The following is a 26,342-nucleotide window of genomic DNA, read 5'->3' as shown; positions in this document are numbered from 1 at the left end:
AGCAGCTGGGAGAATTTGACTGCTGACTGGGTAGTGCACGAGCACAGGGAATGTTTGCTCCTTTTATTAGGTGTGTTAATGTGTGAACACGGGGGGAGCAGTTTGAATATACTTGTTATGTAAGAAAATGTCCTTGTTCTTGAGAGATACATACTGAACTCATTTAAGCAACATCAGGAGGGCTGGGATTTTTTTCCCCCCAGAAACAAGTATCGTGGAATGGCAATCATTGTCAAACCAAAGTGATGGGTGTTTGGGTGTTTATTGTACTGTTTCTCTGAGTTGGGATCTAGCCAGCGGGCAAAACCCACTTGAATATTTAAAGCAGTGGGACTTGAGGCGAAGTATTGGTCACACAGGGGATGGGAGAGTTAGGGTTAGGGTTAGGAAGCCAACAGAGAACCAAGATCGGTGCCAGCAGCTGCCAGCCCCGGGCCGGAGAGCAACACAAAAAGGTGGTGTCACTGGGCTCAGGGGTTGGGGTCACTTAGCAAAGTGGAGACCTCAGCAGGCCTTCTGGGGACACTGGAGTCACGGTAGAGCTACAGCTGCTGTGGGGACAGGACCCAAGGTTGAAAGGGAGAGGAAAACCCCTGCTTTTCCCTTCCTCCCAACCCCGACTCTGCTGCCAGGGTCTCTCAGCCAGGCTCAGGCTGCAATCACAACGAAACCAGCAGGGGTCACCCTTGGGACACAGGGCAGAGGGAAAAGAGACCTCTCCCCTTAGCATTGCTGGCACAAGACCTCTTCTGCCCCTAGTGAGCTCTGGAAGGCAGGGCTCCTGGGCCAGAAGACCATGAGTTCCATTTTAAGACACCTACTGTTGCTGGCAAATAAAGCAAGAACACCCCTGTGTCAGCATAGCCTGTCGACGAGGACCCAGAAAGACTCAGCCGCTGTCACTGCAGGAAACTGTAGATGTATTTCCTGAGCTTTGGGAGGCTGTGAGATCGGGCCCAAAGCCCCGCAGTGGTCCCGCAGGCGACCAACCCCCAATCCATTTCCCATCTTCCTGCTTGATTTTTTTCCTGATGACGAGGTGCCCAGCTACAAAATCCACTCCCCCCAGTTCTCTCAGAGTTACTAGTGACTATGTGATCGAGTTCTGGTCTATGTGATGTAGGCGGAAGTCCTGAGGAAGGGTGATCCTTCTAGAATAAAAAGGCCAGTCTCTTTGCCTTCCCCGCTTCTTCCTGTTTGAAATGTGGATGCAATGGCTGGTGCTGTGGTAGCAGTCTTGTGACCTTGAAGACTAAGTTAGATGCTGGAGCAAGGAGTCTGGGACAAGGATGACATCTTTGAGCAGCTGCGCCAGCCCTGGACTGCCTAGTCCTGGGCTTCTCGTTAGGTGATTAAAACCAATCCTTACTTATTGAAGTCGCTGTTGGGCTTTCTGCGATTTGTGGTTGAACACGTATCTTGACTGAAAGCAAAGAAATATGCTTTTACTCAGCAGAAGGAAAAGAAGGAAGTAAAGAAGTCAGCTCCCCAGGAAGAGACTAGCATTATCTCTACATACAATGCTAAGCGCACAGCAGATGCTCAAGAAATATAAGCCAGTAAATGGGTGAACTGATATGGCAAGTGGACGGCCACCTGGGCGGTGAACCTGAAGAGTGTAAAGGCTTCTGGTAGTGAGGCCACCTCTTCCACTGCCTCAAAGGAAACCAGCCGCGAACATTGCCAGGATACCCGATGTTATCACATTATCTGGGGATAGGAAATTACTTCCTGAACGTCCTGGGGAAAATGCAAACAGTGTACGCGGAAGGAAAATACATACGTTTGCTCATCACCCAACAGATAACAGAACTCTGAGGGGATAGGTGTGGCACACACACCCTAAGGTGAGCCCCAGTGAATCACACCCTGGGTGCGGGCGGAACCTGAGACCTGCCTTTAACCAACAGGATATGGCAAAAGTGATGGGCTGTCAGTCCTCTGATAAATTACATTATACGGCAAAGCGATCATACATGTGTGTGTGCACACTACACACACAGACTCACACACACACACACACACACACAGTCACAGCTCTGAGCAGGCTGGAGTGAGAGAGAGATTCCTCCGTGCTGACTCTGAGGAAGGAAGCTGCATGTGCTGAGAGGGCCACTTGGCAAGGGAGTGTGGGCGGCTTCCCTTGTGTGGGAGTGTGGGATCCTCAGGAGCCGAGAGGATCGCTCGCTGCCAGCCAGCATGAGAACAAGGACCTTAGTCCTACAGCTAAGCAGATGGGTTCTGCCAGCAACCAGAATGAGTCTGCAAGGCACTGAGGCCGGCGGACAGCTCGGGCCGAGGCTCTGAGACCAGCCCTGGTCAAGCATCCAGGTAGGAGCGCAGCCCCGCCTGCACCTTGATCACAGCCTGCGAGTCCCTGAGCAGCAGGCTCAGCTGGGCGGTGCCCAGAAGTCCGAGATAACAAATCCGTGACGTTCCAGGCCACCGCTGAGGAAATTCCTTACACGGCAATCAAAGCCGATACAGTGGCCTAGAAAATGAAGACCCTTCTGTGAAACAGAGGCGGCTGCACCGTGTTGCTGGGACCAGCCTGGGGAGGGCAGATCTGGGCACAGCACCCATCTGTTCACCACTGACTTGTCAACCGCTTATTAGGGGCCACTGCTACGTGCCAGCCGTAGGTCACGGCACGAAGCGTTGCCTCTCACACCCCATTTCTTCTTTACCACGCAGCTGCAGCAGTAAGTCCACTCCAGACAAGGCGGCCGAGTCCCCACCGTGACCTGACACAGGGCCGGACGCTTCACAGCAGACTCGTCAACCATCACAGTGACCCTGGAGGCAGGTGTTTATATCATCACTGCACAGAGCTACATAACTAACGTCACATAGCAGTAGAGCTGGGAGTCTAAGAAATTAAGTCAGCCCCTCCCATTCTAAGTGGGGTTAGAATTTCGTGATGGGAAAAATCAGGTCATCTGAGCTCACGTGGCCTCCTCCTCCTCTTCTCAGAGGCTCATTCTTAAAAGAGTTAAAATATTATGCATTAAAAGTTACAATCTAGTAGTAACTTATGGCAGTTTAAAAATGGAATAGGGACTTCCCTGGTGGTGCACTGGTTAAGAATCCGCCTGCCAATGCAGGGGACACGGGTTTGAGCCCTGGTCCAGGAAGATCCCACATGCCGCAGAGCAACTAAGCCTGTGCGCCACAACTACTGAGCCCGCGTGCCACAACTACTGAAGCCTGCGTGCCTAGAGACTGTGCTCCACAAGATAAGCCACCACAATGAGAAACCCGTGCACTGCAATGAAGAGTAGCCCCCGCTTGCCACAACTAGAGAAAGCCCGCACGCAGCAACCAAGACCCAATGCAGCCATAAATAAATAAACAAATAAATAAACTTAAAAAAAAATAAAATAAAAATGGAATAAATATCTAGTGTGCCTTTTTCACTTTTCCTTTGTCAGCAACTTCTTCCCTTCCATAAAGGCATGATTAGAATGTTCCTTCAAACGCTTTCTAAATTTGAATCTGGTGTCAACATCCCTTTTGACTGCATTCTGCTGCATGGCTGTGAGGGTGCAGTGAAATGATGCAGATGAAGCACCAGGCCTTTTTTTCCTGTACAAAGCTTTGTATTCTTCTCTCTTCACTTAACATGTGTGTCACTCAGAGCCCTGGCAGGAAAAGCATTCGCTCTGATGGTCCAAACGGAGAGCCGCTTAGTGAAGGACGACTTGCAGAGACGTGGACAAGTTTACGGGAACCAGCGGAGGATGTTGAGGCACCTAGGAGCTGTCCAGAGCAGGGAGCTCTTACCACTCTCAGGGCCAAAAGGGCAAGAGAAGAAAATGGAGGTATCGGAGTCCAGAGAGGGTGCAGACGTAGAGGGGCTGCCCAGCGGGAGCTGTAGCCCTGGAGGCGTCTGAGGCAAGGAGAGAGTGGAGAAGACGCTGCCCGGCCTCTCTCCTCCCACGCCTCCCTCTGGTGTGTCCGACTTGCAGCCAGAAGCAAAGGGAACTGGGATGAAGCAGTGCGCTGGGGTGCAGGGCAGAGCAGAAACGGATTTTGGAAAGACACATGGAGAATTAGCACATGATATTATGAGCATTATCCTATGTCATTAGAGATTTCTTGAAGACAGTGTTCTTATAGTTGATTTACAATGTGTTAGTTTCAGGAGTGCAGCAAAGTGATTAAGATATATATATATATATTCTTTTTCATATTCTTTTCCATTATGGTTTATCACAGGATATTTTACATAGTTCCCTGTGCTATACAGTAGGACCGTGGTGTTTATTTTATATATAGTAGTTTGCATCAGATAATCTCAAACTCCTAATTTATCCCTCCCCCACCCCCTTTCCCCTTTGGTAATCATAAGTTTGTTTTCTATGTCTGAATCTGTTTCTGTTTATTTTTAAAATAAATTTATTTATTTAATTTATTTATTTTTGGCTGCGTTGGGTCTTCGTTGCTGCGCGCGGGCTTTCTCTAGTTGCGGCGAGCGGGCTTCTCATTGCGGTGGCTTCTCTTGTTGCGAAGCATGGGTTCTAGGCACATGGGCTCAGTAGTTGTGGTGCACGGGCTCAGTAGTTGTGGCTCGCGGGCTTAGTTGCTCCGTGGCATGTGGGATCTTCCCGGACCAGGGATTGAACCCGTGTCCCCTGCATTGGCAGGCGGGTTCTTAACCACTGCACAACCAGGGAAGCCCTCTGTTTCTTAAATAAGTTCATTTGTGTCATATTTTAGATTCCATATCTAAGTGATATCATATGGTATTTGTCTTTCTCTGTCTGACTTACTTCACTTAGTATGATAATCTCTAGGTCCATCCATGTTGCTGCAAATGGCATTATTTCATTCCTTTTTATGGCTAATATTCCATTGTACATATGAACAACATCTTTGTCCATTCATCTGTCGATGGACACTTAGGTTGCTTCCATGAAGACAGGGTTCTCAATGGCTAAGAATTATTTCATCATTTGGTCAGTCTATGATTTATTAGCAGTAGTAGCAGCAGCAGTAGTAATATTAGAGGATACTTAGATTGGTCTCTGCTCAATTACTACAACCAGCATCTTTGCCCGTAATTATTTTTCTACACCTGCCATGTTAAGTGACTCAGTTCATGGAGGTCTCTCCACAGTCTGCAGGCTTGGAGAGCCCAGGTGAGAACACTCCCCAGCCATCCCGGGATCCCTGGAAACCACTCTGGGCCATCACCTCTTACCTTTCTTAGCCGAGTCAGGAAGAGGCTTGGGCGGCCCCTGAAGGAACTGTTCTTCAGAAAACGCAGGGCTGGATTCAGGGCTGGGGGAGGGCGGGGGGATGCCCTGGGGTGGGCCCTCGAAGACTATTAAATGCCAGGAGACTCGGCATCCCGGCTTCCACCCAGCCGGCTGCTCCCGGGGGCTCCTGGGCCCCGGGCTGTGGCGAGCTTGCGCCCCCTGCCGGCCAGCCAAGCGTCTGCGAGAAACATTGCCAGCGCGGGTCCTGCAGGCGCCAAGCACCAGCCACCTTGAGCACAGTCCCCGGCATGAGCACGGGCTCTGGAACTAGCCCCCTGAAGCGCTCCCACAGGGCTCTGAGCACCTGAGGGATGCTTGGATTCACATCCCTGGGGTAGGGAACTGTCTTGATTAGAGCAGGATCTCTTGGACACTGGTGGAAATGTAAATGTGCATACATATCAAGAACCTTCAAAATATTTTAAATACTAATTAATTTATTTATTTGGTTGTACCGGGTCTTAGTTGCGGCTCACTGGCTCCTTAGTTGTGGCATGCAAACTCTTAGTTGCAGCATGCACGTGGGATCCAGTTCCCTCAGCAGGGATTGAACCCTGGCCCCCTGCATTGGGAACGCGAGTCTTAACCACTGCACCACCAGGTTCTTCAAGTCCCAAGAACCTTCAATTTTTGATCCAGCCTCACCTCCTCCAGGAAGCCTTCCATGACCACATACCCCCAACACCCCAGTGTAATCTATGCCCCTTTTCCCTGTAGTGTTTTTGCTTGTCTCTGACCCAGGTCAAGAAAAGTAAATTTATTTTGCTCTGTTTTTGAACTCCAATTTCACCAAGTATTTGTAGTAACTTGATTTCAGTCATTTCAGGGTTTCTGTCTGTCCTCTCCTTGGGATTATGTCCTCGAGGCAGGTAGAGGGAAGAGGGAATGCTCATGAAGCCAAGACAGGTGGTGTGCAGCCACCAGGCCGCCTCTTAGTCATCTGTCCTTGCAGGCAGCACCCAGGGAGTCCCCACCGCGAGGGCCCACGTTCCCGCTAGCAGACTCCTTCGCTGGTTACCTCTGGATTCCCGGGAATCCGTCTGTGGCTCCATCACTTCACAGGGGCACCCGGTTTTCTGAAAGGACAGCTAAGGAAAAGAAAAAGCTCAGCTCTTTTCAACTTCTTCCCTCCCCACACCCAGTGCCTCGCAGGTTGATGAGGGCCAGGTCCACTCTGCTCTCACATCCCACCGCCCGACCTGGTCCTGCCACACCCCAGGGCCCAAGGTCCGCCTCTCACCTCCGCTCCAGTTCCTCCCGCAGGGAATCAGCTCTCACTCTCTGGTGGTTTCCTCCCAGATCTTTCGTCCGCTCCCAGTGACTCTCTTCCCCTAACGGTCTGGGAGGAAGCGACTGCTTTTATTCTGCTTTCTGCTCTGTATATCTGGCTGTCTTTCCAGAGGGCCGGGGCACAGTGGCTAAATGGGGAGAACGGAAGGAGAGTAAAGGAGGGGGTGGAAGAGGAAGCCTCTCTGTTTGCTAAGGCCTGCCCCCCCGCGTCCCTGCCCTCGGGCTGGCCTTGCCCGTCCTCACCCCTCCTGTGGGGGTCGGGGCTGCAGAGGGGACTTGCCCTCTTAGAGCTCTGAGCTGCGGGGGCCATGCCTGCTGTCAGGAGCCATCTTCAGACGACCAGGAAGAGCAAGGAGTGAATCCACTCGTGAAAGAGAGAGACCGAGATGGTGAGCGCCAGAGAGAAAGGCACAGGGAGAGAGATCTGCCGGGAGCTGGGGCCCTACGTTCGGTGGGACCTTGAACACGTGCTTCAGTCTCGCGTGGAGCCAGGTCTGACTACTTGAGGCAGGAGGTAAACGGGCCCCCCGGGTAAGCAACTGGAGATTCGTTCCCTGTGGACCGATACTCCAAGATGAGAAAAGCAGGACAGTCGCGAGAGGAGGCTGGGCCCTGCCCCGAGAGAAGATAAGAGACCACATATTTCTCATTCTCGAAGTCAAGGAGACATTCCCGGCTAGGAAGCTCCTTGGAGGTCAAAAAGGGAGGGGCACCGCCCCGCAGTAGGTGATGGCAACTCCCCATAGGCCTCTGCGGTGGAATCCACCTTGGCTGAGAGATGTGCACGCACAGGGCAGGACCCTGAGATAAACAAATACGGACACGGAGGTAGGCAGAGCGAGATGACTGGCCAGAGGAAACCCAGAAGAAATGCCCCATAAAAGTGATTCAAACTACCACGAGGGCGCGACTCTCTCTCTGAGCCCGCCCGTGTGTCTATCCACATGTACTGTACTCTTCTTTTCTCCTAATAAACACTTTGTTTCTCTACCTTCCGCTTTTGTGGCAATTCTTTTCTGCAAAGCCGAAGGGCCAGGGCCTCGTCACTGACCACTGGTCTAGTGGCTTGGATTCAGTGCTCTCACCGCCACAACCCGACCTCAATCTCTGGCCGGGAACCGAAACCCTGCTTCAAGCCGCTGCAGGCCGAGGCCAGCCAAGATCACACTGAGTCCGGGAGGGGAGCCAGAAGAAATTCTGGTCTTTGCAGCTGACGTTGCCCCAAGAGCCGTGGCTCCACGGCGGGTGTGACGTGGGCCGGCATGTAACCTCCGAGAAATCTCGTTTCCTCATCTGCAAAGCAAAGATCAGAATTTCCGCATTGTGTGTTGCTGTGAGGATAAGTGAGCACAGATGACCAGGGGCCACAGGCTACTTGCTGGCAGATGCAGATGTGCATGCCCGCCAGGTGGACAAGCCTGGTTTGAGTGTCTGGGGACGCCTCGGCCAGCGCCGCGGGACCCCCAGGCTCCCAGCCCAGCACAAGGAAACTGCAGACTCAGGGATGTGTCACCTCGGAAGCCCACAGACTCCTGCACGGCCCCCTCCTGTCCCCGCCCTCCTTCCATGGCCTGTGTCCCCATCTCCCGGTTCCGTCCACCCTGAGGTCCGGTCACCAGAACCAGCAAGCCAACAGCCAGTTTCTTTTCCCTGCTGTTCAACCAGAATTTCTAGAGATTGTCTCCTGCAGCAGCAGCAATGCCGGGTGCTTGCGTACAAGGGGGCGAAACGGGCACCTCAGGAGAAGGAGAGAGACCGGGAGGCCGCCTGCAGAGGAGCCCCCAGGCTGGCAGGAAGGGGAGGGGCTGCAGCGCACAGACAGGGGACGGAGAGCAGGCCTGAAGGCCGCAGAGGAACGCCTGCAGGTGAGGAAGACAGCCCGGGGTTACATGGAGCTGGATGACCAAGGCAGGCGGCGGACGGAGCAGGGGCAGAAGCCCTCCATCCCTCCAAACCTGTGGTCTCCCTGGTTTGCGGCAGTTCCGTTCAAGGGCAAGCTGGGTGAGACAGACACCCCTGGGGGCCGCGTCTTTGGACGTCCCCAAGGTGCACCAGGCGCTCAGCACCAGCCTGCAGGTGGCCGCTTCAGGCCACAGGCAACCGTGAGTTTTGTCCAGGCAGGCTGCTTCCCTGGCCACAGAGACAGCTGATTCCAACCGCAGAGTGAAGAGAAACAAAGGCACCCCGGGGAGGCTGAGCTCCCCTTCCCCCTCGGCTCTTGTGTCATCTCCTGCCCCTGCTGCTACCCTAGATGTGCCAGGCTCGCTCCTGCCCCAGGGCCTTGGCCCCTGCCCTTCCCTCTGCCGGGGATGCCCCCCACCCCCCGTGTCCACTTGGCTCCCTCACTCCGTTCAGCTCTGCCCAAGGTTCTCTCCTCCGTGTGGGCCTCTCTCGGCCACTCTTGTCCCCCGAGCCAGCATCTCTGCCTCCTTGCCCCACAGCAGCCCTGAGTGTTGTCTCACGTGCTCCACGATGACTTATTCCTTGTTTACTGTCTGTGCCCCTCACGGGAATATAAAGGCAGGGATGTTTCTCCATCGCCATGGTTGCAGGGCCTAGAACACAGCCTGGTGCATAGTCAGGGATCGAGAATTGTGTGCTGATGGATGGAGGGTCAGGCTGCCCCTGTGGTCACCGTGAGGCGGGTGACAATACTGGCAACTGACAGTTCCCCGGGTCAGTCCTGGGACATACAGGGCTCTCAGCAACGAACTCGGCCGCTGTCCACCCAGCCCCAGCTCCCAGGGCACAGCCCCTCGGGTCAGATCTCGCCTCTGCGTCCTGGGATTTCCAGACACGCCCCATCCAGGCTGCCCGGCTCCTGCATTTACTCGCTGCCTGCCTCCTCGGCTGGGCCCTGGGGGGTGCTCTGTGGACCTGGGGGTGAGGTGGTGCAGGCCTGAGCCAGCCCTCAGGCTCAGGGCGCCCGTGCACGTCTCGTCTGGCAAGTCCTGCAGTCCTAGGTCCCGGGCCAGGCTGGGGCACCGCGAGAAGGGTGCGGTCGCAGAGCTCCCACCCCCATAAACCAGGGCGATGAAGCTCCGCCAGGTCCAAGGCTGGCTGGGGACTCAAAACAGGGTGCATGGCCCAAGGCCACTGCCCCTTCTGTTACACCTCACGTGAACCCTGCAGAACCACTCTCTTCTCAGGTAAACAGGCTGACTGTGTACAATTCACTCATGAGTGTGTGAAGTTCAAAACACGTGAAAGTGTTTGTAAGCTGATGACCGCATCTTACGAACCTGGACTTTTCCCCAGAGCCACGCACTGCGACGGTACCCAGGGGTGCTCAGTAAATGCTTTGGGGTGCGGTGGCCCTCAGGCCCACAGGGGGTCCTCCCCTCGTGGGGCTTCCTCTGGCCTCTCCGCTCTTGCCCACCCCCCGCTCCCACCTAGAGCCTGCCAGGTGCTCAGCCAGGTGGCCGAGAGGCAGGAAGGCGCGCCCCGCCCGCCAGGCGCCGGGTGTTCACAGCCCAGTTGGGACAGACTGACAAGGGACCAGACGGGGTGCGGTGTGAAGAGTGCGGTGGGACGTGCCAGGCTGCCATGGGAACGGGGCGGGGGTGGTGCTCGAACTGCGAGCAGGAAGACAGCCCCTGAAGTCTGCTTTCAGCGTTTCAGAGCCGGGTGTGAAGGGCGGGGGGCGGTGGGGGGGGGGACCGGGCCGGTTCTGTTCGCATTCCAGGGCTGTCACCTTAGTTGAGCTTATGCTCTTCCAATGGGAAAAAAAGAAGAAAGACACAAAGACCTTCTCACACACCCATAAACGAGACATTTCTAGCGGCTCTGTCTTGCACAATCATTTCTCGACGTTTGCTTTCAGAAAGGCTCTGCGGCATCAGCTGACACCAGGCTGTGAGGGTCCGAGCGGCAGGAATTTACAGGATTTGCAGGGCTGCTTCCGGTCAGCAGAAGCCTCACCTCCTACTCATGAGCCCCTCACACCCCCAGTGACGTGAACTGTCTAAGCCGAGAGAGCGTGACTCTTGTAGTCGGGCTCTTCCGTGTGGTCTAGCGGCAGGAAGGAGGACCTAATTCAGTGGTAAGCGGTAACCCCCAAATCTGGGCTGTAAAGCCACACGAGTTGGGTAAAGGGGGGATGGAGACCCCTGGCTGTCAGACGCTTTCCCAGGGAAGCGACCCCTCATGGCTCACAGCCGCCCTCAAAGGGGGAGGGAGCAGGTGGGGACAGCACCTTGGCCACAGCGTTACACAAATGCACACAGCACAACCCACTCCCAGCAGGGATGGGTGTGTGAGCTCATCTTGTGCTGGAGAGACACCCTGCGTGTGTCCATCAGCGGTGAGGTCTACACCAGCAATTTGAGTTCACTAACGATGTTATCACACTGCAGACAACAGCAACTGTCCTCATCTGACTCTGGCTGCTCGGTGTTCAGTGAGCACAGGATTGAGGTCAGAGGAGACGAGCAAGGGAATGAGGTCCGGGACTGAGAGATCGCTCGCAAGCTCGGCAGGGGAACCCGGTTTCAGGGGGACTGGTGGTTTCAAAGGGAGACCTCAGGCCAGCGTCATGTCCCCAGAGGACACAGCAGTGACCTGGCGACTGACATGCTCCAGTCGGGGCTCCTGGGTGCCCCCCGCGCTACCGCTCCAAATCTGTTCACCATGGGTGTCCCAGGAGGGGTTGGGGCTCCCTGGGGTCTGCAGGATTTGCTGCTTCACAAAAGGGTGCTGCTGTCCCAGCTGTGGAAACCCAGGGTGACCCTGCTTCCCCGGTGAGGCTGCAGCCTTGACAGAGGCAACAGCACAGGCATCACGTCAGGGCTCCGGGGGGCCCGTCGTGGCCACACCAGCAACAGCTGTGTGTCCATGGGCAAGTTACCTAGCTTCTCTGAGCCGCTGCTTCCCAACTGGACCAGGGGCATAATCCTGCATCTCTTTAAGGGGGTTGCGGTCATTTAAGTAGATAATGTGAGGAAACAGCCGGAGTGGAGCGGCTGCTTCCTACGTGCGGGGGTGATACTGGTCTGCGGAGGGAGCTCCATGGGGGACTGGACAGGGCAGGCCTAGGGGACGACTCCCCGCCAGGCCCTGGGGAAGCCAGGGGGCTCTGCCAGCTTTGCGGGGGCTGGCCCAGTGTCAGCCCAGGCAGGGGCAGGGGGCCGTGGGCCTCGTGCTCTCACAGGCCTCCTGCCTGCTGGGCTGCCTCAGCTGTCCCTGGGCTTCTTGCCTCCACCCTTCCCCTGCCTTCCTCAGGTTAATGTAGCCTCTGATACCTTGGCTCAACTGAAGACCTTATCAGGAGGCAGAACAGAATCTGTTCGTGTGTACGCAAGCCCGCAGGCTTAGGCAGCAGATGGCTAGCTGACGCTCGCTTGGCCAGAGGGAGAGCCTTAGGGCCCAGATCCAAAGCGGGTTGCACAGGAGCCGGAGGCGGCGAAGCGCTGGGTCTGCAGGAGGGGCGGGGCGGGGTGCAGCTGTGGCCCGATTCCCACTGGGGCTCTGAGATGTGCCCCTCTGCCGCCCGGGGCGTCTGACAAGCTTCCTCCGCAGGGGCCCGCACAGGGCAGTCAGCCGGTCCAGACCTGCGGGCTGATGCCGAGGAAGCCTCCAGCTGCCGCTGGGAGCCGTGTCAGAAGGCACTGGGGCCACTTTGGAGGTGCCTTATCCAGAGGGGACAAGACTGGGGTTTAGACGCCGTGCTCAGCAGCCTCTCCCCCGTGCACCCCTGAGAAACGCGGGCTGAGCCGACCCTCACAGGCCAGCACCGCTGGGGTCTGTCTGCCCGTCTGTCGCAGGCCTTCCCGCCAGTCACGACTCAGTCCTGGATTCGGCCGACACTTCCTGAACCCCGAAGACGGTGTCAGGTCCTGGGAATAAAGGCTGGGGTGGCCCGGTGGCTGCCCCTCGAGAGGCCCTGGGCTGGTGGAGGCGTCAGACACATGAATGAGGCTCTGCCGGGGGGTGAGAGCACTGTGCAGGGCAGTACTGCCAGCCCGACCCCCATCACAACCACCAGAGACGTTTCCAAAGGCGCCACGCGGAAACCGCGTCTCAGGGAATACAAGTTACCCTCCACTTCCTCAGCTTTAACTCTGTGCCAGGCACTGTTCGAAGCGCTCTACAAGTATCAACTTATTAACCTCTTAAAACAACTCCAGGAGATGGGCGTTGCCATTATTCCCATTTACAGATGGGAAACCGAGGTACAGAGAAGGTAAGTAATGTGCCCGGGGTAGTGAGCTGCACAACCAGGTTCTGGGCTGGTCCCGAGGCCAAAGGCTTCCTGGAGATGCACCTGCAGAGTCAGCCCCTGGCCGAGGGCCCCCCAGTCGACCCCAGTCTCCCAGGACCCTGATTCCCGTGTTTTCTTACCTAAGCACGTCGACAAAGACATACTTATTTCAGGCCGCAGGGCTGCACACAAGCAGTGGGGACCAGAAGGGGCCTCCAGTCGGTGTGCTCAGCTCCGAAGGGGGCCAGCTCAGGGCACGTACGCTCAGCGACCCAGGAAAGTGAGGGAGACCCTCTGTTGGGGAAAAGGCCTAGGATCCATGTGTGGATAATGTTAGGGAAAATTCAAAACTGATATTGATTTGAGCGCTTGGAAAACCAAGCCAGAAAGCAGATACCGGATTGTGCTGTGTGAGAGCATAATTACAGTCATGCTGGAAATGTCTGTGTTGAACGAGCCGGTCAAGGGGTCAGTGTCAAGGTATCAGACTCGGGTTGGTCTTGTTTGGTGACAGCAGTAAAGTCTATCAATACAGAGGGTCTGACTATAAAGCAATGATATTGCTGTCTGTGCAGTGTGTGGATGCCCGGCCCCCTCCCTCCCTCCACGTAGGCTCTGGACCCAGCTGAGCGCCCTCCAGCCCTTGACAAGGCCGGCAGTGCCCAGCAGGGGCAACTGTCTCTGCAGCAGGTCGGGGGAGGGGTATGTGCAGGTGGGTGACAGCATGAATCGATCCACTGATGCAGTTTACCTCTGACTTGTAGAGGGCCCTCTGGGGAACAAAGGCTCTACGGGGGTGGGACTGGAAGAAGCCCAGAGTCAGGATGGTTTTGAGTCCAGGTGGCCCCAGGAACGGCAAAAGATAAGCTTGTGTCCCCCAGGCCTGCTGGATCGGCAGGATCAAGCCTGTGGGCACAGCTACTCACTCCCATTGGCCTTTGCTCTGAACGATCTGTGGGTGCTGCCTCAATCTGGGAACTCTCAAGCTCCCAGTGCACTGAAAGGCTTCAATCACCATCACCATCATCATCACTTTCATCACCATCACCATCATATCACCATCATCATCATCATCATCGTCACCACCACCATCATCACCATCATCACCATCATCATCACCACCACCACCATCATCACCATCACCACCATCATCATCATCACCATCATCACCATCATCACCACCACCACCACCATCATCACCATATCACCATCATCACCATCAGCATCACCACCATCACCATCATCACTATCATCATCACCATCATCATCACCACCATCATCACCACCATCATCTCCATCATCACCATCACCACCATCATCATCACCATCATCATCATCACCATAATAATCACCACCAACACCATCATCATCACCATCACCGCCACCATCATCATCACCACCATCATCATCACCATCACCATAATATCACCATCACCATCACCACCACATCATCACCATCACCACCATCATCATCATCACCATCACCATCATCACCACCATCATCATCACCATCACCGCCACCATCATCATCACCATGATGACGATCATCATCACCATCACCACCACCATCATCACCATCACCATCATCATCACCACCATCATCATCATCACCATCACCATAATATCACCATCACCATCATCACCACCATCATCATCATTAACAACAAAACTGCGTTTCCAAGGAGGCATAATCAATAAGGAAGGAGGGATGTCCAGGAGACAGGAAGAGAATGGGATCCAGTGTTTGTGAGCTCTGCAGCAGAGAGAAGGAAGGGCAGACCCCAGTCACCCATCTATCAACCCAGAACCCAGGAGACATTCCTGACCCTTGACCTCTGACCTTCCTCTGCCACACCTCCAGACCCAGTCTATCACCGAATTTCACCCATACTGCCTCCTGAATGTAGTCTGAGTCTTGCCTCTTTCTATCTCCACTGCCAAGTTCAGGGCAGCCTCATGTCTCCTCTGGTATCGCAGTGCCCCCCTCCCCCCCCCAAACTGGTCTCTCTGCTCCTGCCTGGGCCCCTCAACCCACTGTCAACAATAATAATTCTTCATAGTAAGCTTTCTTGTTCAAATTACTGTGGGCTTTCAGTCTCCCAGTTGGGCCCTGGCTGACACAAAAACCACACAAACTGTCTCGTTTCTAGCTTTTGTACAAGCTATTCCCATAGCCTGTCTCTGGCTAACATGGTCCAGTGGCTAAGAGCACAACCTCTAGGGCCAGACCACCTGGGTTCAGACCCCAAGTCTAGCACTGGCTGGAGGAAAACCACTTCACCTGTCTATGCCTGGATCTCCCCATCTGTAAAATGGGGATAAGAGGACTGTTGCAGGGATTACGTGAATTAACACATGTAAAGGGTTTGGCACATCCGTGTTACATACATATTTAATATTTACTATCAGCATTAGGTTCTTTCGACTCACACTGAGGGTTTCAGCAACAGGGGCCCGTCCTCTGGGGAGTCCTTTCTGGCCACTTCCAGCCCAGGCTGAGTTAGGCACCCTCCCCTGTGCTTCCACACTAACCTTCACTGCACCGTGTTGTCACTGCAGGTTTACTTCTGCAGGTCTGCGAAACCCAGGGGCAGACAGGGCAGGGTGTGCCCCCCGGGCCTCACAGAGCACCCGACTGAGGGAGGGGTTAACCGTTAGTTCAGACCCTCTGGGAAAGAGACACCGAGATGGGATTACCTGAGTAAGAGGTGTGCTGGGGGACATGCCTGTGAGGACAGAGTGGGGGGGAAGAGAATGTGGGGAGAGCCGTCAAACCACAAAGCAGGGCTGACATCTGTGAAGGAGGTGGGGAAGGAAGGAGGCCTCAGTAGAAGGGTCTCAGACCACAGAGCAGTTCTAAGAAAGACCTGCCCAGGCCCCTGGGGTGTCCTTGAGCCAGTCCACCACTGGAGGAGTCCCACAGTTCACCAGAATGGGCTTGAGTGAGTACTGCACCAGGATCAACCCTTGCCTGAAAGCAGCCCGCGAGAGGCACGGCCTCAGTGAAAGCGTGGTGGTGGATCTAGAGAAACAGCAGCTGGGACTGTCAGTCAATTCTGCTCCCACAGCAGATCTGAGCAGCACATTTCCTGATCGCCATGGTAACTGACAGGCAGAAGCTTGGCCACACCCCAAGGATATAGGCCAAAAGCAGTGATGCCAGGATCTGTCACCTTGATGCAGGGAGAGGGGGTGGGTCCTTGGACCCCTCTGGGGGAGCCTTCATACACATCTATATTAATACGTCTATAGGGGTAAGTCCTTATATATATACTGATGAATAAAGTCATTCAAAATTCCACCATTACAGAATTACTTTCTCTTATGAAATTTTGAATTTCAGAAATTTTGCGAATTTCCTTCCAGGTCTTACCATATTTACATTATTGCAATCCTCTTGCATGTTGTACTTCATATTTTTAAGAACATTTGATATTTAGACTATTTCTACATGTTTCTACCATAGTCTTCATACCTATGCTTTTTAGTGACTGAACAATATTCAACAAATGAATATACCAAAGTTTCCTAAGTCATTATTTTTCAGTATTTCCATTATCCCTGTTTTTTTTATATTATAGGTAGTGCTCTTATGCACATCTTTGGGCATATCTGATTTAGTCTCTGCTGGACGATGGCTCTAGAATGAATTTCTAGGTTTGAAGTTACCCATGTGGCCGTGTCAACTTTTGCTAAATTGCTTCCTAAACATAGCATGTCAATTAACCATGTGCGTCAGTTACCTACTGTGCATGAAACATTACCATAAAACGAAGGCTTAATATAACCCACCAGACCGTCTCAGTATTTCTGTGGGTTGGGGATCCAGGCATAGCTTAGCTGTGTCCTCTGCTTCGGGGTGTCACGGGCTGCAGTGAAGGCGCCGGCCAAGGCTGAGGTCTCATCTGAGACCTGACTGGGGAGGGATTTTCTTCCAAGCTCACACGGCTGTTGTCAGGATTCAGCTCCCTGTGGGCTGCTGGACTGAGGGCCTCACTGCTCCGCCAGCTGTGGCTCAGAGACCGCCCTTACTTCCGTGCCACGTGGGCCTGTCCAGCGCGGCAAGACGCTTCATCAAAGCACGTGTCTGAGAAGATAACAGTCTGCTAGTAAGACGGAAGCCACAGTCTTTTGTAACATAATCACACTTGCCTTAGTCTGTTGTTTTGAACCAAGAGGAGCAAGAGGAAAGGATGACACAGGCTGAGAACAGCAGGAGCAGAGACCACTGGGGGCCACCCTGGAGGCTGCTTCCTACAGTGTCCCCAAGGACACACGCTGTACCGACTTTACCACACCCTCACTCATCCAGCAAGTTCTAGGATTTAAACATTACCTGCGCAGTAGGTGTAAAAGACCATCTCCCATTTTATAAAGAAGATGTGGTGCATGTATACAATGGAATACCACTCAGTCATAAAAAAGAATGAAATAATGCCATTTGCAGCTACATGGATGGACCTAGAGATTCTCATACTAAGTGAAGTAAGTCAGACAGAGAAAGACAAATATATCACTTATATGTGGAATCTAAAATATGACACAAGTGAACTTATCTATGAAACAGAAACAGACTCATAGACATAGAGAACAGACTGGTGGTTGCCAAGGGGGAGGGGTTGGGGGGGGATGGACTGGGGGTTTGGGGTTAGCGGATGCAAACCATTCTATAGAGGATGGGTAAACAGCAAGGTCCTACTGTAGAACACAGGGAACTATACTCAATATCCTGTGATAAACCATAGTGGAAAAGAACATGAAAAAGAATGTATATATATAAAAAAGTGAAATCACTCTGCTGTACAGCGCAAATTAAGACAACATTGTAAATGAACTGGACTTCAATTAAAGAAACCCCACTATCTCCTATTTTAATGCCCTCTTCTCCAGTTCGCTGTCTCCCCAGGACCCCTTGGGTCTTTTGCTCTCAGCTGCTGCTGAGTAATTTCCCAAAAGGCATCAGCTGAGGGCAAGGTAGGGACCTGCCCCCACCGGGGCTCTGAGAGCTTGAAGTGGAGCCCTGTGTGAGGTGGTGAGGGCTCCCTGGGAGGGTTCCAGCCGCAAGAAACTGCTGGTATTTGGGCACAACTGCAAGACCTGAACACCCTGCTACCTGGACCGCTTAAAAGCACTAACATTTAGGAACCAATCTTCTTTTAAAGCTTACTGTAAACCTTGTCTGGGATTCACATTTTGCAAGTTTTATTTTACTTTCCTTGTCAGAAGAATGCTGCGTGATACACATTAATGTCCACATTGTACAGACAGGAAACTCAGGACCAGAGGTGTGAAGTCCCTTGCTCGGGGTCACTCCGCGAAAGCGGCAGGACCAGGACTCGAGCCCACCCTGGCTGCGGCCCCCGTGTTCTCTACCTCCTAAGCACCCCTGTTCCTCAGCTGGGGCCTCCTAAGGCTCTGTAACAGCCCTCCCCTCCGCCCCATCCCCACCGCAGCCCTAAGCATGATGGACTGGGCAGCCCCCTCTTCAGCTAGCTGGAAGGGTCTCCCCTGGAAGTTCCAGAAGGCTCGGCTCGGGACCATTTTTCCTGATAAAAGAGGGGAGGCTGCAAAGTCACCTCTCAGTGGCATGGGGAGAAAGGCTAGAGAGGCCACAGTACAAGTCTGCACCATGGAGCCCTCAGGGTCAACAGGACAGTGTAAGTCCAGGGCTTTGAGAAAGGGATCTGGGGCCAGACTGCCAGCTTCAAATCCTGGTTCTGCCACTTACAAAGCTTTGAGATTTGGGGCAAATTTCTTCACCTTTCTGTGCTATTTGCTTGCCTGCAAAATCAAAAGGATGTTACCAACTACATGTTCCAATTTGGGCGTAAATTTAAAAAAATACCTCTAAGAACCTAGCACAGTGTCTGGTGCCCAATAACGGCCCCATAAACATGGCTCCGGGGATGCAGCAGGCAGGAGGTCTCACGGGGTGAGGACCACGCACCCATCTGGGACCTAGCCTCTGACACATGCACACGTGGAGACCAGGAGCCCACATGCATGCGCCCAGCTCCAGGCGTGCTGCACGCGGCCCTGTATCGTGGACACTGGCTGGTGGGGACAGAGGCAGTGGAGCCTGCTAGGGTCAGGGAGGGGCAGCGCCAGTGCCAGCACCGGGACCCTGGGACTCCCTTCCCCGTATTCTGACCGTGTCGGGGGAAGGGGGGAGTGCCTGCATGCTGATGTAGCTCTGAGAACCATGAACGTGTGTGGGACAAAACACACTAGAACAGCGTTCTCTGGGGCCCCACGCAGAGCAGGGATGACTAAGGTCCGCAGCAGGCATCTGAGAAGGAAACATGCAGGGCAGCGTTTACAGGGTAACTTCCTGCCACCTGGCCCAGCTGCAAAGCCTTTCTGGGATCAACCCTGAACTGCTTGTAGGGGCACAAAATATCACAGAATTTGGGGGGGTCAGCCTCCCCTAAAGCCTCTTTAGGACAGGGTCACAGGATTCATAATGGCCTTGCCCGGGGCATCCAGCCAGCCGTACTGTGATTGCTCAGAGACCCTAAGGAGCCGGGCCTGTGTGTGTCGGAGCTTAAGAGCCTTGTTCATTTATTCAAAAACGTGGAGAGCCTCAGTCCAGAGCTGTCAACGGGACACACAACGCTGCCCTTGCAGACAGTACCTTTCAGCAGAGGAGATGCTAAGCCACGCTCCCTTAATTACTTAATTACCGTTGGCAGCAGAGGCTAGGAAGAGGTGCAGGGCGTGGTGGGCTCGGTCCCTGAGGGTTCCTGCAGAGGGAGCACCTAAAAATCCAGCACAGGGCAGGCCAGCAGAGAGGGTCCAGACGGAGGCCCATGTGGGGAGGGGGAGGGCAGTCGAGGAACCCACATGCTTGTAGGGCCGGATTCCACAGAGAGGGCCCAGGCTTGGAGGCTCGGCTTTGGCCGAAAACAAAGGGATGCCTGCAAAGGGTTTTAAGCAGGAGAGAACCCAGTCAGACCTGAGCTTCTAAGATCTGGGAGAGGTGGGGAGAATGGCCAGGAAGCCCACGTGAGGAACCGCTTGGGGAAGGCAGGGATGGAGCCGGGAGCCACTGGGCAGGGACATCACGAGGCCGGGCCCTGGTTTAGACACGAGGTGGGATGGAGGGGTGGGTGGGGGGAGGTCCAGCCCAGAGCAAGTTCTCAGCAACAGCTGCCTGCCAGGGCTGCGGCGGGGGAGCTCTGCCTGGGAGTGGACGGGCCTGAGCCGGATGGCAGGGATGCGGGGACGCGGGGATGCGGGGATGCGGGGATGCCCGGGAGTCAGGGCTCGCGGCCAGCCCAGCTTTGGGGCTGGGCCGCGGGAAGCGTGTGAGGTCTGGGAACAGCCCCTGAGTGGAGACAAAGTTGGTGACTTGGGATAGACGGAGCCAACTAAGGGGCCATCTCAGGGGGTCGCCTCCCAGCCCCACCCATGCTGGGGCCCCTTACCCTCCCACCTGGACGGAGCAGCAGGAAGGCCGGCCTCCCCGGCTCCTGCGCTACTGCGAGCAGCCAGGTGGGGCCCCGTGCCGCCCAGGGCCCTGGGAGAGCGGGTGCTCTGCCCTCAGAAACCCGTCTGCCGGGGCCCAGGGCGGGGACCCCCAGCTCACCCAGAATGGGGCCGGAGTGCTGAGCCCAGACCACGGTCAAGGACCCAGCAGGAATCAGGCCACCCCTGCCTGCTCTCTCCATCCACAGTCTTCTGCAGGGACCGCCGGCCTCCGAGTGGGCCTCCCGGGCTGGCTTTGTGCCCTTCCTGGGTGTGGCTTAATCCCTCTGTCCCGAGTTACACTGGCACCAGGCCTGAATTATTCAACTCTTCCAGGGAAAACATAACCACCAACAAAAAGAATACATGAATGGCTTGAAAAGATGCCCATCGTGGTTCATTATTAGAGAAATGTAAATCAAAACTACAATGAGGTATCACCTCATGCTGGTCAGAATGGCCATCATTAAAAAGTCTACAAATAACAAATGCTGGAGAGAGTGTGGAGAAAAGGGAACCCGCCTACACTATTGGTGGGAATGTAAATTGGTGCAGCCACTGTGGAGAACAGTATGGAGGTTCCTCAAAAAACTAAAAATAAGAGTCACCATATGATCCAGCAATCCCACTCCCGGGCATATACCCTGAGAAAATTCTGATTTGAAAAGATTACATGCACCCCAATATTCACAGCAGCACTGTTCACCATAACCAAGACATGGAAGAAACCTAAATGTCCATCGACAGAGGAATGGACAAAGAAGATGTGGTCCATGTATACAATGGAATACCACTCAGCCATGAAAAAGAATGAAATAATGCCATTTGCAGCTACATGGATGGACCTAGAGATGATCATACTAAGTGAAGTAAGTCAGACAGAGAAAGACAAATACCATATGATATCACTTATACGTGGAGTCTAAAAAAATGATACAAGTGAACTTATTTACAAAACAGAAACAGACTCACAGACATAGAGAAAAGACTTGTGGTTGCCAAGGGGGAGGGGCTGGGAGTTTGGGATTAGCAGATGTAAACTATTAAACATATAGGATGGATAAACAACAAGGTCCTACTGTAGAGCACAGGGAACTATATTCAATATCCTGTGATAAACCATCATGGAAAAGAATATAAAAAAAGAATGTATATATGTATAACTGAGTCACTTTGCTGTACAGCAGAAATTAACACAACATTATAAATCAACTATACTTCAACAAAATAAATTTAAAAAAAAAAGCACACATGAGGGACTTCCCTGGTGGCACAGTGGATGGGGCTCTGTGTTCCCAATGCAGGGTGCCCGGGTTCGATCCCTGGTCAGGGAACTAGATCCCACATGCATGCTGCAACTAAGAGTTTGTGTGCCACAACTAAGGAGCCCACTTGCTGCAACTAAGGAGCCCACCTGCCACAACTAAGACCCGGTGCAACCAAATAAATAAATAAATATTAAAAAAAAAAAAGAACACATAAATGACCAAGTGAGCCTGGCTTGCTCATCACAACCCTCCTCACCTTTCCTGCTGGGGTCTCCTGCCCAAGGATCAAAAGTAGGGTCTGCAGTCAGAATGGCCATCATCAAAAAATCTACAAACAATAAATGCTGGAGAGGGTGTGGAGAAAAGGGAACCCTCTTGCCCTGTTGGTGAGAATGTAAATTGATACAGCCACTATGGAGAGCAGTATGGAGGTTCCTTAAAAAACTAAAAATAGAGCTACCATAAGACCCAGCAATCCCACTACTGGGCATATACCCTGAGAAAACCATAATTCACAAAGAGTCATGTACCACAATGTTCATTGCAGCTCTATTTAAAATAGCCAGGACACGGAAGCAACCTAAGTGTCCATTGCCAGATGAATGGATAAAGAAGATGTGGCACATATATACAATCAGTCAGCCATAAAAAGAAACGAAATTGAGTTATTTTGTAGTGAGGTGGATGGACCTAGAGTCTGTCATACAGAGTGAAGTAAGTCAGAAAGAGAAAAACAAATATGGTATGCTAACACATATATACGGAATCTAAAAAAGAAAAAAAAAAGGATATGAACCTAGGGGTAGGACAGGAATAAAGACGCAGACCTACTAGAGAATGGACTTGAGGATATGGGAAGGGGGAAGGGTAAGCTGTGACAAAGTGAGAGAGTGGCATGGACATATACACACTACCAAATGTAAAACAGATAGCTAGTGGGAAGCAGCTGCACAGCACAGGGAGATCAGCTCGCTGGTTTGTGACCACCTAGAGGGGTGGGATAGGGAGGGTGGGAGGGAGGGAGACGCAAGAGGGAAGAGATATGGGGACATATGTGTATGTATAACTGATTCACTTTGTTATAAAGCAGAAACTAACACAACACTGTAAAGCAATTATACTCCAATAAAGATGTTAAAAAAAAAAAAAATAGGAAAAAAAAAAAAAAGTAGGGTCTGCTTTATCCACCACCAGAGGGCTAGAGGCAGACAAGCGGGCAAGGCCGCAGCCCCCGCTGGGTCCCGAGTGGGACCCCAGGCCTGGCCCACTGCCCACCTGCCCCGCTCCGCTCTCCTCACCGCCCGGTGAGCCAAGCTCGCCCCCCCCCCATCTCCCCTCACCGCCCTCTCCTCCCCAAGCCCACTCTGTGCTCTGGCGTCCAGGCTCCTGACTACAGGGCCTCGGCTTGGCAGGCCTGTTCCTTCCCCTCCCTCGGCCAGAGCTCCTACCAGGAGGTCTCGCCGGGTTCCAGCAACACCTTCTCTCCCCGTCCGGCCCAGGGGCTCTCCTGGGGTCCCGACCACCAGGCCTGCGGGGCGCCCGGCCCTCTGCGAGCTGCCGCCTGCACTGGGTATGCGTCCCTTACAGCCCCACCGCGAGCTCCGTCTCCCAGCCCTCGGGCCCGCAGCCGCTCCTCATCTTGGCCTCTCAGAGCCTTTAATCTCTACCACAGGGGGACGAGATCGGGATGTGACCACCAGGAAAACTACGGGGTGACTCCTGCCGTGAGAGGCCGTCGCCTCCTGCAAACACCTCTGGCGGTGAGGTGCGGCCTGACCCGCAATGCCGTCTGGAAAAAGCCAGAAGACAGCCTTCCACTTGTTTATGGCACACCCGCAGGCCCTTCCGTAATGGCCCCCACGCAACCCCACAATCCCGCCGGGGAGTCCACATCACCCCCATTTTACAGTGGAGGAAACCAAGGCTCAGATTCATAAAGGGACGTGTCTGAGGTCACTGAGCTCAAAAGCGGTGGCTGGGGGAGAATCTGGGCTGCTGAGCTCCGCAGCCGGCAGGTCTGCTGACACCGGGCTGCGGGCGCAGAGGCCCCAGGAGCGCCCCCCTTCCCCCTCCCCCCCAGTCCAGGGCGGGGTGGTACCTGCTCCAGCTGGAACCGCCCCTGCCACGAGGCCCTCAGGGGCTGCCGGGGCCGGGGCCGAGCGCCGCCCTCCACGCCTGCAGCACCGAGTCCCGGCGGGCCGTGTAGGGCAGGTGTTTGATGCGGAACCAGTGTCTGGGAACCACGTTCCCGCTGGGCGTGTACAGCTTCTCTCCGGGCGAGCCCAGGAGGCCGCGCAGGGCCAGGTTGCCCGACAGAACCTTCTCGTAGAACTCCACCCCGCCCCGGGCATAGGCTGCAGACAGCGAGGCCGTGCGGCGGTCCAGCCAGGCTTCCAGGGCGTGAGTGAGAGAGTCCGCGGACAAGGCATAGGCCACGAAGCCCGCCACTGCCGCCACCAAGTTGAAGGCGGCCCGCAAGTTCATGGGGCCTCCGTAGAGCCCCAGGGCGTGCTTGGCCCCCACACCCAGCGCCCAGGTGCCCGCCACGCAGGCGGGGGCCGGCAGGGCCTGCAGGGCGGCCGCCCCGCTCTCCAGGTACACCACCTCCCTGGCCAAGGCGAACTTCTGGGCGTCGTGGGACAGGGTCAGGGCATCCCTCAGCCGGGCGCCCGCTGGGCTCTGCCAGTCCACTCGCTGCCCGTGGACGACCACGGGCCGGTCAGCGTTGGTCACAGGGCCATCCAGGAAGCTGGCGGGGATGCCCACCACGGCCCCGGCAGGGAGTCTCGGGAAGCCGGCGCTCACAGGCTGGAAGGTGAAGGTGGTGAAGGCCTCGAAGCGGTGGCCCGAGGGGACCCCGATGTCCTGCTGCACCTCCTGGAACAGGCTCTGCAGCTCTGGGGACAGGGGGGCTGGCTGGCCCTGAGGCCAGTACTGGTACAGCCACGGGACCACAGGATCCGGGAAGAGGTGGTACGAGAGCTGAGCCCCAAGCAGGCCTGCACAGGAACCCACCAACAGGGCCGTCCTGTGTCTCTGCACAAAGGCTGTGGCCCGCCACAGGGGACCTGCCATGAGGGCTGCCACCTCTGTAAACCTGGGCCAAGAGAAAGAGAAGTGAGCCAACAGCTCCCCGGGTCTCCCTGCAGACTGAACACCCCCCAGGGCCACATCCTCTTTAACTGAGGCCGTACGCACGCACCGTAGTCAGAGCACAGGCTCCAGCTCTGTCTCTGCATCGCCTTCCCCACGGGTCAGATGGGCACGTGACAGCGGCCCACCAGAGGGTGTCTGTGCTCTCAGTGAACACACACGCAACAATCTGTGCCTGGCAAGGAACAGACACCCTTGAGGGAATGGCTGTGATTACCACTTCGATGCCCTTGGCTAGGCACAGCACCAAGCAACCAACCCCTCACTCCACCACCCACCCCTACTGAGCACGGTCGCTGACTGACACACGAAGCACGTTCCGCTCACTCAGTACTTACTACAGGCTCGACACAATTCTGAGAGCTCTGCAGACATTATTTAATGACCGGCTCCTTACACCTCTGGGACTCATTATTACTATTGTCCCTCTTTTAAAGCAGGGAACACCGAGGCACAGACAGGCTAATTGGTCAAAATCCCAAACCAGTAAAGGGGCCGTGCTGTGGGCGGAATTGTGTCCCTCCAAATTCATATGCTGAAGCCCTAACCCCCAGGACCTCAGAATGTGACTGTATTTAGACATAGGATCTTTAAAGAGGCAATTAAGTTAAAACTAGGTCATTGGGATGGGCCCTAATCCAATATAACTGGTGCCCTCATGAGAACAGGACACTAGGACACAGACGCAGAGGAAGGACCATGAGGACACAAGCCAGAAGGTGACTGTCTACAAGCCAGTGGGAGAGGCCTCAGAGGAAACGAGCCCTGCTGACACCTTGAAAGACACGTCTCTCACCCAGTTCTCGTCACTGCAGCCCTAGCAGACTAATACAGGCCCAGTATTTGAACACAGGCGTCCACAGCAGATTTTTCACTGAAGAGTATTTTTGATGATAAATTACAAACACACAGAAAGGTGGACAAAATAGTATATCATAAACCAACTTCAATCTATCAAGCCATGGCCAGTCTTCCTTTGCCTCTAATTCCACACATACTCCCCTCCAACTGGTTTATTTTGAAACACATTCGGGGCATCCTATTATTTCATCCGAATATATTTAAGTAAAAATTCACAATTATTTAACTTTGGCTGAAGCTTACTGTCCTCCTGTCCGAGAAATGTTTAATTAGCAAACTAATTGCTGCAAACAAGGGGGCAGCAGAGGAGTCACATCACTTGGGCCTTTTCGCCAACGAGGAAACTGAGGCCGGGAAAGAAAGGGGCCAGGCGAAGGTCCCAACGCCCCCAGGACCACCAGCGCCAAGGCCGCGCGCTCCACAGAGGCCTGGGGGGTGGTGCCGCCCATCCTGCGGGCAGCCGGGCGAGAAGGGGCCGCAGGACCCTCGCTCCACGCCCAACCCCTAGGCTACGCCCCGCGGCTGGAACACACCTTCGAGGGAGGCCGCCCGCAGCCGCACGTCGGCCCGGCCCGCTCCGCGCGCTCACCTCCGCCTCCGCCGCAGCCCGGGACGCCAAGCACGTGCGCAGAGTGAGGCCGGGCCGGGCGCAAAGCTCACCGGCCAGCTCTGGGGTCGGGGCTCCGAGGGCGGAGGCAAAAGGGCTGGACTCTTGGGGGCGGGGCCGGGACGCAAAGCACGCCGGCCCGGCTCTGGGGGCGGGGCCCCAGGAGCGGAGGCAAAAGGGCGGGACTCTTGGGGGCGGGGCCGGGACGCAAAGCACGCCGGCCCGGCTTTGGGGGC

General features: G+C 54.7%; 1 protein-coding gene across 8 annotated transcripts; it reads right to left on the bottom strand.

Annotated features, from left to right (window-relative positions):
• Nucleotides 1-887: 887 nt before the first annotated feature.
• TMEM177 (transmembrane protein 177) lies at nucleotides 888-26,290 on the bottom strand. Of its 8 annotated transcripts, none has more exons than XR_009699654.1 (6): nucleotides 26,033-26,290; nucleotides 23,584-24,582; nucleotides 16,543-16,837; nucleotides 6,502-6,679; nucleotides 6,280-6,349; nucleotides 888-1,423 (listed from the first exon to the last, which is right to left on the bottom strand). XR_009699654.1 is itself a non-coding variant. In XM_061182964.1 (3 exons), exon 2 carries the CDS (start codon nucleotides 24,558-24,560, stop codon nucleotides 23,619-23,621), a length of 942 nt encoding a protein of 313 aa, XP_061038947.1. In that variant the 5' UTR covers nucleotides 24,561-24,582; nucleotides 26,033-26,290; the 3' UTR covers nucleotides 7,519-7,844; nucleotides 23,584-23,618. The 8 variants fall into 8 exon arrangements, 2 of the variants coding, with proteins under 2 accessions (XP_061038947.1, XP_061038946.1); XR_009699636.1 differs by lacking the exon at nucleotides 888-1,423 and adding an exon at nucleotides 24,688-24,813 and having other exon boundaries at nucleotides 5,716-6,349; XR_009699630.1 differs by lacking the exon at nucleotides 888-1,423 and having other exon boundaries at nucleotides 5,716-6,349.
• Nucleotides 26,291-26,342: the final 52 nt, after the last annotated feature.

Source organism: Eubalaena glacialis, chromosome 1 (assembly GCF_028564815.1).
Source record: "Eubalaena glacialis isolate mEubGla1 chromosome 1, mEubGla1.1.hap2.+ XY, whole genome shotgun sequence".
Lineage (NCBI taxonomy): Eukaryota > Metazoa > Chordata > Mammalia > Artiodactyla > Balaenidae > Eubalaena > Eubalaena glacialis.
The sequence above is the reverse complement of the archived record's forward strand: the minus strand, read 5'-3'. Positions and strand labels throughout refer to the sequence as shown.